Source organism: Anser cygnoides, chromosome 1 (genome assembly GCF_040182565.1).
Source record: "Anser cygnoides isolate HZ-2024a breed goose chromosome 1, Taihu_goose_T2T_genome, whole genome shotgun sequence".
NCBI classification, from domain to species: Eukaryota; Metazoa; Chordata; class Aves; order Anseriformes; family Anatidae; genus Anser; species Anser cygnoides.
Genome location: NC_089873.1, coordinates 208,134,644 through 208,151,391, shown reverse-complemented (window position 1 = coordinate 208,151,391; position 16,748 = coordinate 208,134,644). Strand labels below are relative to the sequence as shown.

The window sequence follows — 16,748 nt, the reverse complement described above, 5'->3', positions numbered from 1 at the left end:
ACACACGAATAAGCTGTCACAAGGCAATATGTTACAACTGATCGGCTGCTCTCGCTAGCTGTGTGCACCGCTGTTCCACACAAGTTCACCAAATGCAAGTTAGCAGCTGATGTGCACTAACTCGGAAACATGTTGATGCCTTTCGTCTCTCCTGTCTACATCTGCCGTTCTACAGGCTAGCGAGGCCTCAAAACCTTGTTTCAAGGTGAGGGCAAGCCAATTACAAGGTTAGCACTTTGTAGCAAGAGATACCAGGGCACGGTGCTTCACCAGCCTGCTCACAGTCTGGTCATGCTCTTTTTGTTGATATGCAGATGTGGTCTAGCTTGTCAGTCAGGCTGGATTGCTCTGTATTTCCCCCCTCTCTTTCTAAAAAGAAGTCAAGGTTTTTGTTGGTTATTTTTTCCAGTGAGACTGGGTTTATCGCTGACTTTATTTACCATAAATTTACACATGGCAAACTTTACTATTGTCTTGACTCAGCTGTAAATAGGAAAGATGAGTACAGTGATATTCAGTTTCACGTGAGGCAAGCAGAGACTTTGGTTTCACAGTGCGTACTCTTTCTATCGTTCCTCAATTTTTTCCATCTTTTCTAAAGGGATAATTTGGTCCGTTTGCCATGCCAGATGTGCAGAAGTATTTTAAATATTCAGTCAGAATCCCAGTTACTGTGAAGCAGATAATCACAGTCTTGGCTTGTCTATTTTTGTTTTTATTTTTAACTGTACTGTTCTTGCGAATACGATAGAACAGAAACTTGCAAAATATAGTCTCCACTTCACAGTCTGGGTCCCGGCCCAGACTTGTGGTTTACAAAGCCTTTTGCTGAGTGACAACAAAACAAATTATGCAGTCTCCCTCATGCCTTAAATTTAATATCTCATCTCCTGCCCTCTAATTCAAACCTTCACACTGCACCAGGGTTTCCTTTGTAATGAGATAACTCTGAATATTAAGTTTGCATTACACAGGGCTATTATTCACATGCCTGACATCATTACATATGGAACTGTAATCAATAAAACATGGTGCAAGAGGGATCGGATGGCTTGTGGGCATGGGGATCAGTCATGAAGCCCCTGAGTTACTGCAAAACATCCATCCCAAGTCAGCAGTGACCTACCAAGGAGCCTCGATGAAAACCTCAGGCAGCGAGGCCAAAGTTCGAACAGTCAGGGACACTCGCTGTCTGGGGTGGTCCCATCGTGTCACTGCCGAGCCACACGGAGGGACAGGACAAGCACACAGCCTCTGCCTGCCGTCTGCTACACGGACTCAATTTGCAGATAAATAACCCTCCCTCTTCAGTCCTGGCACCCCGAATCCGAATCCATTTCATCTGAATTTTCAAACCCTCTCTGGCTGAGTCAGCCTGGCGGACTTGGCTGCCTGTTCTCTGCCAGCTGTCGGGAAGCAATCTGCCCCGCTGAATCAAGCCCAGCTGACTGCTGGCTGCTTACAGGCTCGGTGAAGCCTGGCGTACCGCACGCGCTCCCGTCCTACCTCCGTCGTTGTCCTTGCCGTCGCCGCATGCCGTCTCCATGGAGGTGTCGCAGCCCGCTCCTCGCCAGCCCAGCTGGCAGACGCAGTGCCAGCCGTTCATGTCCAGAGTGCACCTGCCGTTGCCGTTGCACAAGCCAGGGCATCCCTCTGCAAGGCAAACAGCCACATGTTCAAACACACCGACAAAAACAAAGCCACACAGCCTTGGGAAAAAAAGGCTGCTTAAAAGCAGCTGTTTCCCCCTGCTTTCAGGTTATTTCTCCACTCCCACTTGGTGTCTTCCCACCTGGAGCAAACTGTCCCGGTTCGGTATCAGGATGGTGGAGGGCTGCTGTTGTGAAACCCACCCTGCTGTCTGAACCTCTCAAAGCCTTTGTTTTGTAGAACCTAGATTTGGGGTTACCTGACTTACACGTGGGGTGAACGTCCCTAACGCCCAGCGGGATAATGCAGCTTTCAGCAGTACTGAGCTCTCAACCTGAAAGCTGGCTGGGAAGGGAAGGCACTTTCTATGTTGGAAAACGTTTGGAGAACACTATTTCTCTTCCATAGTCATTTTGGGTGGGATTCATCTGATCTGGTTACAACTGACCTAGAAGGGAGATACCTTCCACTCTCTGTAGTCAGCAGAGGACCAGCCTCTCCGGGGGCAGAAGGCCCCTTGTGTGGGTTAGATGCCCACACTGAGGAGCTGAAGGATGCTCTGGAAATGCCTGTTTCTCTCCACTGACTAGAAAGAGACCCCAGCAGAGGCAGATATTTCTATTACAGGTGATTAAAATTAGGGGGAGATGAACCCCATGCTTCCTGTCTGCTCACTAGGGGTTGATTTTCTCATCCGATGACCCCCTGCTGAGTTTTCCATCCTTTTTTTCCCTACAAAATAGCACAGTAATTTCCCCAGCAAGTAGCAGTGCGAAGGACGCAGCTTAGCTTATGCAGTTCTGGGGGCTTTTTACCTGCAGAGCTCAAAAACCTTTTCCAAGAAGAAGTCAGAAATGTTAGCTGCGTTTTACAGATTAGGAAACTGAAGTAGAAGGGACTGAAGTGACTGCCAAGGTCACCCAGCAGGACTGATTAAAGCAGGAACACAACTGAGCCTTCCTGAGCCCTGTCCTAAGGCTCTGCTTACACGTGCTGTGAAATCCTTTCATGTCGTTTGAGTTCCTTCAGGCCCTCAGTTTGCAAGGCGGCCTTGTTGGTGGAACTGCGCAAATGGCGCAGATTCTGTGGAACCAAAAAGGGAAGGGACCTTAAAGACCATCTAATTCCAACCCCCCCACGGCAGGAGGTTTGGGATTATCCTGCCCTAAAGGGTTACAACACGAAGGTGAAGAGCACCGAAGGGTGAATTTGGCTGGCCACCCCATGAGGGGCTGCCCGGGGAAGCGCTGAGGCAGCAGAGCAGGCCACGCCGCCATTATCGTGTGCGGAGGAGACGCAGCGCCCAAAGGCCTTGTCACCAAAACCATGTCCCTCTGTGAACTTAACATCTCCGCCAAGACTGTTTTTCTAACTTAAAGGTGGCCAGGGACCAAATGGGATAAGGAACAAAGGTGGTTAGGTCCTTTAAAAGGATCTTAAATAGGTTTTGCATTTACAAACATGTTTGTAGCATCTCAGGTGTTTAAAATGTGTGCTGTGTGTGTGAGGAGGGGGCATACTACATGTGTATGTGTGTGAGCGTGCTCTGTGTGTGTGTATACTTCAGCATTTATACATTATATTAGTATTTATACATTATATTAGTATTTATACACTACAGAAGAGCTATTTATAGGCAAGGTTATATGAAATCCTCCATTTTAAAATCCTGCCTTCAGTTACTTACAACAGTGCCAAACTTTTAAGCATTTAATTTTTTTTTCAGTGCTAGAGCTAATTTATTTGTTTGTTCCCTTTAGTTACTTTCAGTAGAAACTGAAAGCATTCAACTGTTTTGGAAAATGAGAAGTGTATTACTTTTTAAAATAACCTGCTAAAATTGCTTCATTAGGTAGGTAATTGCACTTTGGAGCAGATAAATTCCATTTGGATGGGCCCATCCTGACAGAAGGGATATGACTTTTTCCCCCTCTTTATAAATCTGCCTAAATTTGTCTAGACAAAAAGCCTCTGAAGAAATCTTGAGAAATCACTTTATGTGTATTCTGCATGGCCCCAGTAGAGCTCAGTTGGCAGCTCGGTTCTGCAATGACACTGTTGCATCATCATTGAGCACATTTCATGTTTTAATTGCTCTAGTGCATCAGTTGGACTCTTCATAACCCATCCTAAAAAAATCATTTCTATCCAGCTGCTGCAGAGACTGAGCAGGACACTGCTTTTAAAGATGCAGTGGTGTCGACCTGGACAGGAGTGCAGTGAGAATCAAAAAGAGTTGGGTGATGAGAAATTGAAGAGACCACTATAGAAGCATGAGAGAAGAAGGGTTGGATGCCATCAGATTTTTAACCCAAAAAGTATTGTTTAGTATCTGGAGTAGACTCTTTATTTTCTGCAATGGGAAGAAGAGGGATTTTAGAAATTTTTGATGGGACTCCTTTGGTTCAGCTTCAAGCCATGCAGGAACAGGTCCAAATCCTGGAAACAGGTCCAAATGCTGGAAATGGTTGAAGTTAAGGCTATGATGATTAGGATGGTATGATTAGGATGGAAGGACCTTCAACATCTGAGGAATCGAGAAGAGCTTGAATTATCTGCTCTAGCACAGCAAAGGCTGGAAAGAATATAATTGTTTTCCACAAATTCATGAAACAGATAAACAGTGAGAAAGAAAACAGCTATTTAAGCTAAACAGAATAATGCTGGCATAAGAACAAATGGACATAAATCAAGCATGCATAAATTCTGGTTGGAAATTAGAAAGAAAAAAAAATGTATTTTTTGGGATCAAAGGAATAAAGTTTTGGAATAGCCTCCCAGTAGGATGGTTAAGGTCAAGAAGCCCCACTGATATCCAAAGACCTTGGTAAAATTATATAAAATTTTACACAACGTGGTTGCCCTTGACAGCTGACTACTGGCCTCTGCCTGAGAAGGCCCCTTTCAGTCCGATGTTCTTAAATTTTGTGTGCAATTCATTTTCTGTAAGAAATGGGGTTTGGACTATCTGAACAGACTTTCATGATTTCCTCTGAATGTTCTTGAATTGGACCCAGAGTAATTAAGTCAATCATCTCAGAAGGCAGACAGAAGAAAAACACCATTCAAGAGAGAAAAGAAAGAGGACAGAGAGTATCTCACACGATTATGTCTACTCCTCTTCCTTGACTATTACGGGAATCTAGGGTGACGAGCTGAGAGATAAGCATCTACACTGCAGACCCCTACAGTGGGATGACTCCCTCTGTAATGTCAGAACCCATTGTCTTGCCATCTTTCAAGTCCAGAAAGCAAATTTACTTCCTCTCACCAAGAAGCGAGCCAGCTCCAGTTCCTAATGAGATAAATCTCTTCCAAGGAGTCAGAGAGAACTATTTCCTAATGAAATAACTTTTTTTTCACAGATCCATGAACACGCAAGTTTTCAGATGTTAACTGTTATGTTACAAGATACAGCAAAGTGTCAGTGCTGTGAGCACTAATATGTACCTCTCCCATGACATGGTTTGGTAGGAGAACAGACTGTTTTCCTACGTAATGACAAAGGAAATCGTTAATATAGAAGAACACAATTTAATCATGCTGTCAAAGGACTCACAGCCTCAGCAAGTTAGAATGTAACATGGACATGCAGGTCAACATAACTAGCAGAATGGACCTCTACGTCAATTTCTAAATGTCCATTACTATTTCTAAATTGGTCCTGCATACAGACTTGACCATCGCTAACACAATATAGCTAGGCACATACAATATTCTATGTTCCACAAACAGTGCTCTTCAAAGCATTTGAAGAAAAGGTGATACAAATAAAGTTTACCCCTTCCTCTCACCCGTGCTGGGGAATAAAGGAAAAAGAGCACCTTGACTCCAAAGTGCTTCTAAATGAATGTCAACACAGTGGGGTGGCTCAGTCTTCCTGGATTTACACCACCATAATCTTGCTGCTCTGATTTCTCATAGCTAGAGTCACTCATGATTCATTATTCCTGTGTTTGTTAACTGCATTGGGGTGACTAAGAGAATTAAATACATGAACAGGACTTTCTGAGGGGGGAAAAAGTCCTTTATGTGAGTTTCTAACTGAAGCACATGAAAACGCTGTTGATACACTGAGATGTTCACAAAGATCTCACATCTGCCATGGATAGGAGAACACGGAGTAGGGAAGCATTACAAAAAGTGAACTGATTTTGAACTGGACAAGAAAAGATTATCAGAGTCAAAGGAGACAGTCACCAGAGTAAGAAATTATTTTAAGATTGGTAGTAAAATAGTCTTCTCTTAATGATCTGTACAGCAAAGACCTTCTGTAATTAGTACAATTAAAAACAATGTTCAATGGCAATTCTCTTCAAGGTAAGACACATTGCCACTTGAAATAGGACTTAGAAGACTAGACTTTCCTTCTGATCTTAAAATATTGATAGAGGATAAATATATTTTGCTGCTGTTGTTCCTCCATTGGCAGTAAGAAAGCACTAATGGATGCTCCAGCAAGTCTCAGTAGACAGTGGTTGAGCTCTGACATGAGTGGGACATGGCTGAATGCAACACGTGAAGATGCGAACAATAGCTTGAGAGAACAATAATCAGTAAGAGACCTGCAGAAGTGTTGTAGGACTGAAAGGGAGGAGCAAGACATCAACTGATCCCCGTAGATTATGAGAATCTAGCACAGTGTCCTGAAAAATGCTAACTCCTAAACTACCTCCACAACATTTTGCGATGGTGGGTATCAAGAAACCTTTAATCAGATGGCTTCTGTAAGATGGAAATTAAAAGTTACCTGCCAGAGCTCCTGTTGCTTCGATCTGTACAAATAAAGGAGTGGGCTGCAGTTAGCCCTTGGGTTCTCACCGCCGCTCAGACCAAAGAAGTGACCTTGCAGTCATCCCTGAATTCATACGGAGGTGGCTGTTCGGCATCTTTATGTTTCAGCCTGGCTGTTTATATGCCTCACTACAGCACTAATGTGGTTATTTTTTAAGAGTGAGAATTGATAAACCACCAATAGAAATTAATTATACTGATGTGCTGTCAGTTCCAATGGCATTCTGGATGGAGGAGCTCCCTCTAAAACCAGCACATCTTTAATATCAGGCACCTCTTTTCCTTTTAAGCATTACCAGTGTTAATTAAGCTTCAGACTGGAAGACTCCATTCCAGCTCTAGTTGGGGCTTCTTGGTTTAATCATGCTGATGTTTGCTCTTGAAACTTGCCCTCCAACTTAGAAACAGTTCTGTATCTTGTCTGATTTACTGGTTTATTGTAAAGCTGTAGGAAAGACTCAGCAGTAAATCAGGCTCACCCTTGACAACACAGGATTACTGGGAAGGGATTTCAACCAGAAAGATGTTAATAATTAAGAAAGCCAAAAGGGCATGAGTAATTTAGTTTTGAAAAATGCACGCCATGAAGCTAGCCAAGTAAAAACTATGTACTTTTTAATGTTTCAGCTGTTGCTAATCTTTCCAGAAGAGGCCATGTATTATAAGAGACGATCGTTATTCTTAGTATGTTGCTAACCTGTTACCCACTTGCAGAACTCACTAAATATAATGTGTCTTTATTCTTGGGCATAAAGGTGAGTCAAAAGGCTCAGAGGAGGAATGACAGCTACAAAAGACTTACTAAAAAAAAAATATTGTGCCATCAAATGTGCCTATTGGCACTGAAGGTCCCTGGACACAGGCTCTGCAGACTGATTTCTCATCTCTTCTACCCCCCTGGTGCTTATCTTCTACATTTTGATGCAGCCTTCTCCAACACCAGTTGAGAGAAAAGAAGGAGTCTGGGGTACTGAAATGCAGAACACTGAGGTGTGGGACATCTACAGGAGGTTGTGGTCACACTGCCTAGTGCTGACCTGTGCCCTCCTCTACAAATACCACTATTATTACCCTGGAAGGGTACAAAAAGTGGCCCTCTTTCCTTGATCTAAGGAGAATATTTTTTTTCCTCCTGGTTTAAGTCAAGTCAATCATGTTTTACTGACGCTAAGCAATGAGAGAAAAACCAAATACCACTGAACAATCCACTGATCTATAAGCAGTGGTTCAAGGACAACTGATTCTTGCTGCATGAGACTGAAGACAAAAATCTCCTTATTTAAACTGCGGACATTCCCTTACCATTAATATTTGTTTGTCTGCTCAAAGTTTTCCCCTATTTGTGTATACCTGAACCTGCTTTTAAGCTGCAATGGAAACAAGCAACATTAGACTGTACATTCATCTACATTCATCCAGAGCAGTGAACTCAGTAGGGCAACCACGTCTCTTGCCACACAATAAGAGCTTTACATGGCAGAGACTTCATTCTAACTATTCACCAGGCAAATATTTTGGCATATCTGTCCTCCTTCATCAGCTTCTCACAGCTGCTATTTCTGATTGCTCACAACCTGAAAAGGAGGGCAACGCTATGGAAGAAACTGATTTGTTCAACCTGATTTTTTGGTTTGTTTAACCAGCAAACATATGATGCTGTGTGGTGTCAGCACTGTGTTGCTGTTAGTGTCAAATCAGCCATGCAGAAGGATATTTGTGTCCAACTCAATCATATTTACTGTCAGATTGTTGTTTTTAACTAGGTGTATACTATTTCAATATATTTAGAAAGCTAAGTGCATTGTGGAACTGTCTATTTTTATTTAAAAGTCCTAAATTAATTTAGTTCGTTGCTCTGATTAATACAACTATGATTATTTTAAGATATCTTATTACCTCTGGTCCACAGCAGTTCAATATCATTTCTTCCCAGATGAGAAAAGACTTGGGTCCTAGACATGCTTTACATTTCAAAAATAGGAGCACAGAGGATTTTTTTACAGTGTAAATTAATGCAACATCACTAATTTTAGTAAAAATTGCTGATTTATGCATCCAGAGGCTTTGAGGTCATAATATTTTTCTATTTATATATATATAGGTATAATTACTCAAAGTTCCCAGGTAAGACTTAGCAGTCACAGATCAAAAATAGGCAGACTCCACACAGAAAGTGCACTCACCTGCTTGTTACAAAACAGATCATAGACATTTGATTAAAACATATCACTGTACAGGGCTCCTGATGCATTCACAGAAAATCGGTTTCCCCCTGACTTGCCTTACCTGGGTAGGAGGGGTGAAGATGAGAGATGATTTGGAGGGGAGGGCAGGGACGAGGGGAGGGGTGGGAACACTGATACGATGTTAACACAGGGTCACAGCACTTACGGAGGTATTTCCTACCTAAATGACTGGAAAGCTCACCCTTCCAGACATTAGGGAGCACTTTGATGATGATGAGGAAGAGATGCAACCTCAACACAGCATGTTCACGGTGCATTTTTAAAAAGAAAACACAAAGACAATAGGAAAAAATAGGAAGGAAGAGCATACCTTTCACTACCTTATCCAGATAGTGAGCTTGGGAGATAAAAGACAGGACATTTAAGGTAGGATTGAATAAGTGCATTGCGGCTTACTACGAGACTGTGCAGGTGCTAGAAAGGCAAAGGAGAGTTTGCTGTGATACGAAAAGAAAAACCTTGATTATGAGGAGAGAAAAAAAGAAGAAGGGTGGAGCACAGCCCTCCTCAGTCAAAGAGCTCAAGAAGGCTACGTTTAGGCATCCAGTCATCTTTGCTCATTAAGACCAGGAAGAGAAACAGGAAAGTTTAATATATATATATATATATATTTATGTAAGTGTTTATATATATATATATGCATATATATATTTATAAATATATATATATGTGGCAGAATATTTTAGTGTTCTGCTCATTTGCAACAATCTCCCTCTGTTTTACTGACCACTTTTCATCAGGAAAAACATCTTTTCATCAGGAAAAACAGAGTCATTTGAAAGTGCTCCACCTCACCTGATTGTCTTACACTTTTCCGCACAGAGATGCACAGTTCTCCTGTGGCCTTACCAGAGGCTTTTCCCTGGATCTTCTCAATGGCAACACATTGCGTTTATACAGCATCCTCTATCCCAAGATCAAATTACTTTACCAACATTAAATTAACCTCACGGCAGCTCTACCAGATAGGCAGCTCTTCATATACTCATTCCAAGTAGGGATAAAGCAAAGAAAAGAAAGTTTTAGATGCAGTGGGAGCAGTCATGTGCCCAATTCCTACGAAATGTTAATTTGGGAAATTGACTTCTAATTGATTTTCTAGGGTCAAACAGGAAGTTGGTGGCAAAGACACGAGCAGAAGCCAGGCGTCCTGCCTCGGAGAGCCCTGTGGATGCCAGCAGGCGGCACTCTCCATCTAACAGCAGCTGGTCTTTATTAATAAATAAGAGGCTCTGAGTTTTGCTCTTCTCGATCTGGCTACCTCCTTAAATGCTATTTCCCTGCTCCTGCTCCGTCTCTCTCAGTTGTGTCCTGGTACCCTTATGAAAAATTTTCTATTCCAGGTTTGGTCACAGAGACTGACCACCTGGGAGGTCACGGCCCTTGGAAGAAATTTTTTTCTATCCTGGGAGCCTGACGGGTCCATCGAAGCACTATTGTAAGTAAGCGGAGAGGCTGGGGGGATCAGAGCTGACCTGGTGCGGGGCAGCTTTGAGGCTTGGGAAAAGCATCACCAAATCATCCCAGTGTGGTGGTAGTGAGACAGAAAGCACAGCATCAGCATCCTCCTGGATGGTGGCTGAAGCTTGGTAACGTGTATTTGGGATTTTAAAATCCACAGCAGCCCAACCTGCAAACTCAGACAGCAATCGCGGTGTGGATGAAGACAATGGAGGCAGCTGCCAACACCAACCATGTGAGCAATATGTCAGTTATCTTGTACTTAAAAAAATAATGGAGGCCTTCTATGGGAACATTCCACACCTGGAATCCATCTGTTTGTACTCCATACCAATGAATACATTTAAATTCCATACAAATGTTCCACAAATGTATGCAGCAGTAGCATGGCTCTTTCTTCTCTAAAAGTGTGCGGTTCTCATTCATGTGCTGTACTTCTGGCACTAACATGTAACTTCATTATCTGCAGACACTCCTTTGGAAAACCTGTGGGCATGTGGGACAGGATGAGGGACTGTGCTCAGAAGAAAAGCCACTTGTCCGAGGTGTCTGCACCCAAAGGCACTGCACTCAGCTCCATGTCAGCACACGCTCCTGGAAGCCCCTCTCCCTTCAGATTCACTTCTGGGGAAGCCCACGTGAGCATTTTTTGGTCTGAAAGTCCTCTTACTTCCTCAGTCTGAGCTATCAGGGTCAGTTTTGTCTGAAGCACACTGGGGAGGATCACATGAGAATTTCTCTTGGCCCATAGAGAGGGAGGGAGGGAAGAGAGGGGTGAGAGATGCTGGGGACAGGTCCTTGGGCAGGACTTATTCCTCAGCACACTCTCCTTCATTTTCTAAATATACTTTTCCCCCTTATCTTCCCCAGGGAGTGAAGTGGTTCCATCTGCCCCTCAGGAAGCACTGCTGGGCTGGGCGGGTGCCGGAGCCCTGGCACAGGCTGCCCAGAGAGGGGCTGGGGGCATCTGCTCTGTGGGGACCGAGGGCAGCAAGCACCTTCCCTACGCACTTCTGGGCTCATTTTTATGTTGGGCTGCACACAGACCAAACTGCTTTGTGGGTTTAAATAGCACAAGTGACTTGTTAAAAAGAGACCAGAATCCACCTGTAATGTGCTTTGTCTGGATTCCAGCTGCTCGAGCAGAAACGGAGGGGGCACTGATTACAACCCCGGCTATTCAGAACATGTGTGATTATTTACGCAAGAAGACTGATGAAAGGCAAGCTTGAAGGGGCAGATTTCTCAAAAATCAGAGTTTTCCTAAGTAAAACAAAAGCAGCTCAGTGGTGCCATAAGCAGAAGGCCATGTGGGACGGGCTGTCTGCCTGTCTGTCTAGGCACTTGTTATTACATACATCACTAGTGGGTGCCAAGACCAGATTTTCAAAAGGAGTTAAGCGTGCAGCTTTTGCAGAGATCAGTGGGAATTAGGCACTGAGGTGCTTTGAAAGGTAGACCTGTGTGCTTTTGGAGAGCTAACTGTTGGCCCCCTAAGGCTCTGGAGAGACCCAGTGGTGTTCAGGTGCAGCAATTGAACTTTGAGTGATGGTTTTGGTCTTGAGTCCTGGCCATTCAAGGATGATGAATATCTCAGCTCCACCTCAACTGTGTACACAGGGAACCCCTTTCTGGCGTTATTTCCAAACAACCCTGAAGAATCAAGGCTTGTGTACTGGTAAAATGTCATACTGAGAGATTCAATCTCAGTGCAAGGCCCGTGTAGGCGCAGTGAAATCTCCCTCTGCATCTCTGAGGCAGGATGCACAGCACCTGGAGCACTCTCCAGGCCATACCTTGAAAATCTGAGGCCACGATGTTATAGCCCTGGGCAATTTCTGGAGCTGGTTACTATACCCAGGAAATCTGCTGTGGTGCCACCCATGAATCAAGCCCATAGAGTGGTCAGCCACAGAGCTGATTTGTGATTTGCCTTTTCAGACCGACAATGAGAGGGCTGATTTCACCTTTAAACTCAATGTTCCTAAAACCACCACGACCCTTGGATGTTGCTGGTGTAGACTGGGCTGGAGTGGAGTATGCTGGAGAGCCCATCATAGGAGTCTTGCCTAATCTATCGTCATGATTGTTTTCCCTTTAATATATTGGAGTAAACCGATTGAACCATTCTGCTGGGTTTCAGGCTTCCTGCAGTTATATAATCAACTTTCTGTTCTACTTTTTTGCCTGGATGTGCTAAGTTTGCTGAATTAGGATGATGAATGCATGCTTCTGCATCAATTTCCTTGTTGGGAATTAACTGGGGTTCTTCTAATGAAATCGCTGGATGTGAGCAATCAAGCTAGTATATTTGGTAACATGACTCTTTGTATGAGCAAACCAAATTAATCCACTGGGATCAGAGTTTCCTTGTACACCGTAAGAAAGAGCCTCCTATGACCTACAAAACAAAAGGATTTCTTACTCTCAAGCATGCTCAACAGGAAATGGAAGAAGTGTCCTTTACTGGTATCATCCATTTCTACCATGTTACCTGCACACATGGCAATATTGTTAAAGCATCACTTCAGCAATGGGGTTTTACGCTTGTCAGTGCTAAAGCAAACGGGCCATGACACAGACGTATAAGGAATTACTATCAACAGAACAAGTTGCCATGCAGGGAAATCACACAAGGACAAGGGGAATGCTTTCCACATACTTAATGTAATTCCAAGTCAATGTCCTTTCATCTGTGCCAATAGAACTAGCTTATTACTCCTTCTAAAGCTATTCAATTTTCTTGGATATTTATGACTTTGCCAAATCTCCCTTACATTCTACACATTTGTCAATGAAATATTCTATAGGAAATATGGTTTACAGCTTCAGAGGCATGAGACTATGTACAAATTTGTTGCTAAATCACCATGCAAGAAGATGAGGAGGGAGGGGAAGTGCAAAGAAAGAGAATTGCTCCAGCACTCTAAGTATTACAGACTGATTCTGAGACCTGCACTGCAATAGGAAGGTAGCACCACACCAAATGACAGTGTGCACCATTAAAATCTTGATGCTGACTGCATTGCGGTGCTGGCCTTTCCCGTGATAACACGGACTCTTTAGACTTAGAGCGAGGAACACCACAAATAATGGGGTAAATTTAATTACCAGGAAAGATAAAAGCTTGTTCTTTGAAATCAGTCCGGGCATATCAGTGGTGTGGAGAAATATCATATACTGAACTAGTGGCATTTTGTTTTTGCAGCAGAACTAATAAAATGGCACTGAGGGAATGAATCAGGCTTTTTGTGCATAAATGTCTTTCACATAAAATTGTCCCCTGGATCTGGAGCCTTTTGCTGAACATTTTTTTTTTCTTTTAAAACCCTTTCATGAATCTGTGTTACTTTCCAAATCAAAGTGCTTGAACACAAGGCTATAAAATAATATTACAAAAACACAGCATTCCAATTAACACAGGTCTGCTCTCTTTTCATTCTAAAGTCATTTAAGAGAAGTTTTTTTTTTTTTATTTCCCTTCCTCATGAAAAGAAATGAAAGCTGCTAGAGATATAGACAAGAATGCAAAAAGAATGTAATGTGTAATGAGACAGAGGAAGTTTTTAGAGCTAGATATTTTTCATTAAGGGATGCATGTGGAGACCATAATGTGGTGGGGTGACATTAGCATAAATAAATGATAAGTAGAATTGAGCCACAGATATGGTTTGTACCATTACCCTAATGCTGGAATTAAAACATTGTGATCAGGCTTCATTTCCTGTCTGTCTTTGTGTGTGCAAACTCACCTGGTGTTCAAGCAAAACCAGTGGATGTCTACGTGTAACTAAGTTAATAATCCACACAGATAACTGTACTGAATTTTGCCCAGGTATTGCTGGCAGTTAATTTTGATGTAGTGTGATTTATATGTATCACTGCATGATGAAAGCCACATAGAGGTAAATTTTCTTATCTTTAAAAGGAGCTGATTAAAACCAAATGCCTGGAGGAGAATTCTCACTCTGGAACTCTTCTAAGTCAACTGATTTTTTTTTTCAAGTCCACACAGGCATTATTGACAGCGGAACTGGATTAACTAATTTAGTTTTCCATTAATATGTAATAAATGGTATCTGGGGAGTTATAATGCTACTGATTTTATAGCATGAGTATGGAATGGAGACTAAAGTACTTGAACGCATGACTGTCAGAAAGAAAGGAAAAGGGGAAGTGCATCAAGGAGTTAAGTGAGATGAAGAGGAAGCTAAACCCAAGCCAGTTCATTAATGATGCTGCAAACTGCTTGACATGGGAAATGCACCTCTTTGCATGATTTCAGCATATTGTTGGTGCTTTAGTACTGCTACTAATAGACATGACACCAAGAGCTCAGGGTAAGTGCCAGGTATGTAAGGAATGCAGAACCAAATAGAGTGGGCAATGAAATGATTTGAAAGGTAGCAGAGCAGAGAAGGGATACGTAAGACAGTGTTAAATACCAGCCAGAGGTCGCCTGACTGCAGTTTCCAAGCAAAGTGGTAGGGCAAATAATGGAGTAAATTAACAGAAAAAAAAAAAAACTTGAAATCATATGCATGTTTTCAAGAAAGCTGTCGACATAGTAGGGAGAAGTCTTGAAGGCCACGGAAAGACCTTCTGAGAGAGGCAAAGTGGGATGTTCTCAAAACCATCTAGGTGCTGTTTGACAGCTTGTCCCTATGAGAACAAACATCATATAGGTGTACTTCAGGACTGATAATAAAAAATATGTATAGCTATGTCATCAGCAAATGAAAGGACATTTTGTCTTGTTCCCACATGAAAATGTATGATGTCAGAACTTGAAATCCAAGAACAAAGGTGCTCATGCTACACTAAGTCACACATATTCAATTAAGCATGCGCCTTTTCTCCTTCCTGATCATCAATTATTCTTTTAAAAGTAGTTGGTTTTTCTTTCTCCCTACCAATAGTGCAGTGCTCTCCGTTCCAGCCCGGGCTGCATTCACACTTGCCATCCCGGCATGTCCCGTGCTCATTGCAGCGTGGGTGACACGCTCGCTGATCACAGGCTGTGCCCATCCATCCCTCCTCGCAGCGGCAGGTGCCTCCGACACAAATGCCATGTCCTCCGCAGTCCGCTGCACAAATCTCTGTGGGAGAGGAGAAAAGGGAGAGGAGGGGATATGGGTGGAGAGAAGGGAGAGGGGGGGAAATCCAGAATGTTATTGTTAAGAAAAGCAGCCACACTTCACTACCTTGCCTTACAGGGCAATGAAAGGAATTCCTGGAGCTCATAACACTAATCCTTCCTGACAATAAGAATCTAATAAGTATATTGCAAAAAAAAGAGACGGACATGGATTGCAGAGGTCTGCTGTGATTGATCCTCCTATTTGCTTTCTAATTCTCTTGCACTCCTTGAGCTTTTGTGATCACCGAATCCAAAGGGTTTGGCTCTTCCAATAAGCAGAACAAAAGTCACATTTAATTAAAATCTGGTTAAGTGTGGAAGCAATGTACTGATAAACTACTGATGCTACAGTTAAGTGCTGGCAAAGCCTGTTTATGGCTTGTTAACCCGCAGTTCTGGGGATGGGATTCATTAAATCCCTTCGCTGTTTAAAATTAATACAGAATATATATATAGAATGGATTTCTCTTGAACTCGCGCATCTGATATGTCTTTGTTCTCCTACCACCCCATTAAAAATCCCTTCTTAGGCATTTGGAGATACCCTCCATGCTCTTTTTGTGAGCTACATGAGCTGGGTTCTGTAGGACGGTGCTTGTTCCCCGGTCTTATTGGAGTTAATGGAAGCAGGGGGTCAGGGCTGGATATTTTGGTACTTACCTCCTAAAAAAGAAAGGAGCTAAAGGACATTGGCTTTTCAGAGGTGCTGGCCTTTCCCACCCTCTGTGAGCTCCAGTAAGCATGATGACAGAGATACACATGATATTTTGATCCAGCACTAGGCATTTAGCTAAAACCTCGCAAGCCCTTGGCTTGAATTCGGGAGACTGCACTGTATTTCATCTGCACTGTATGTGTCTGTATAAACTGAGATCTGGAGGAGAGCAGATACCCATGAATCAGGCGTTAAGGCACCTGTTACTGCCACTACTACAGAGGACTGATTTCAAGGAAAAATTAAAACCAAATACTGACATAGTGGTCATAGTGGACCGCAGATGAAATGAAATGAATCTATTTCTTCTTCTCCAGGCTCATCACCTGACTGCTCACTCTTGATCTCATATAAAGACTGCACTCTCCTGTTTTCAGTCCTAGTGGCAATTCAGAGTATATTTCCTACTATCAGGTGTTCTATCTCTTCTCTGACTTCTGCATCTAAATTGGGTTAAACTTTCCCAAATGTTTTGTATTCGAGCCTTTTGCTTGACTGAGCCATTTATAGATTTGATAGGGTAGGGGCACAGTTCCCTTTAGGGAAGAGTGGAGAGAAGATGTGAACAGACGAAATACTGAGCAGGGCTGGGCTGAAAGCCCAGGAAGGGGTACCAGGGTACCCTGCAGAGCACATTTTCTCTCCGTTCCCCTACCTGGTGAATATCTCAGGCACTGTCTGCGCCAGCCCATCCCCAGTGCCTCTCTTTGTGCCTCTAAGCATATGAAGTGCAGAATTCAGG

At 43.0% G+C, this 16,748-nt stretch overlaps 1 protein-coding gene across 19 annotated transcripts in view; it reads right to left on the bottom strand.

Moving 5' to 3' along the window:
- The window catches only part of TENM4 (teneurin transmembrane protein 4), a 1,678,763-nt gene that overhangs the window by 112,521 nt on the left and 1,549,494 nt on the right, over nucleotides 1-16,748 (bottom strand). For 15 of the 19 annotated variants that reach the window (XM_066989940.1, XM_066989945.1, XM_066989941.1 and 12 more), the window contains 3 exons: nucleotides 15,065-15,250; nucleotides 9,001-9,027; nucleotides 1,507-1,653 (listed from right to left, as the gene is read on the bottom strand). In XM_066989940.1, coding sequence (XP_066846041.1) covers nucleotides 1,507-1,653; nucleotides 9,001-9,027; nucleotides 15,065-15,250 — 360 coding nt within the window. The remainder of the gene's footprint in view (nucleotides 1-1,506; nucleotides 1,654-9,000; nucleotides 9,028-15,064; nucleotides 15,251-16,748) is intronic. The other 4 variants (XM_066989953.1, XM_066989950.1, XM_066989951.1 and 1 more) reach the window with 1 other exon arrangement.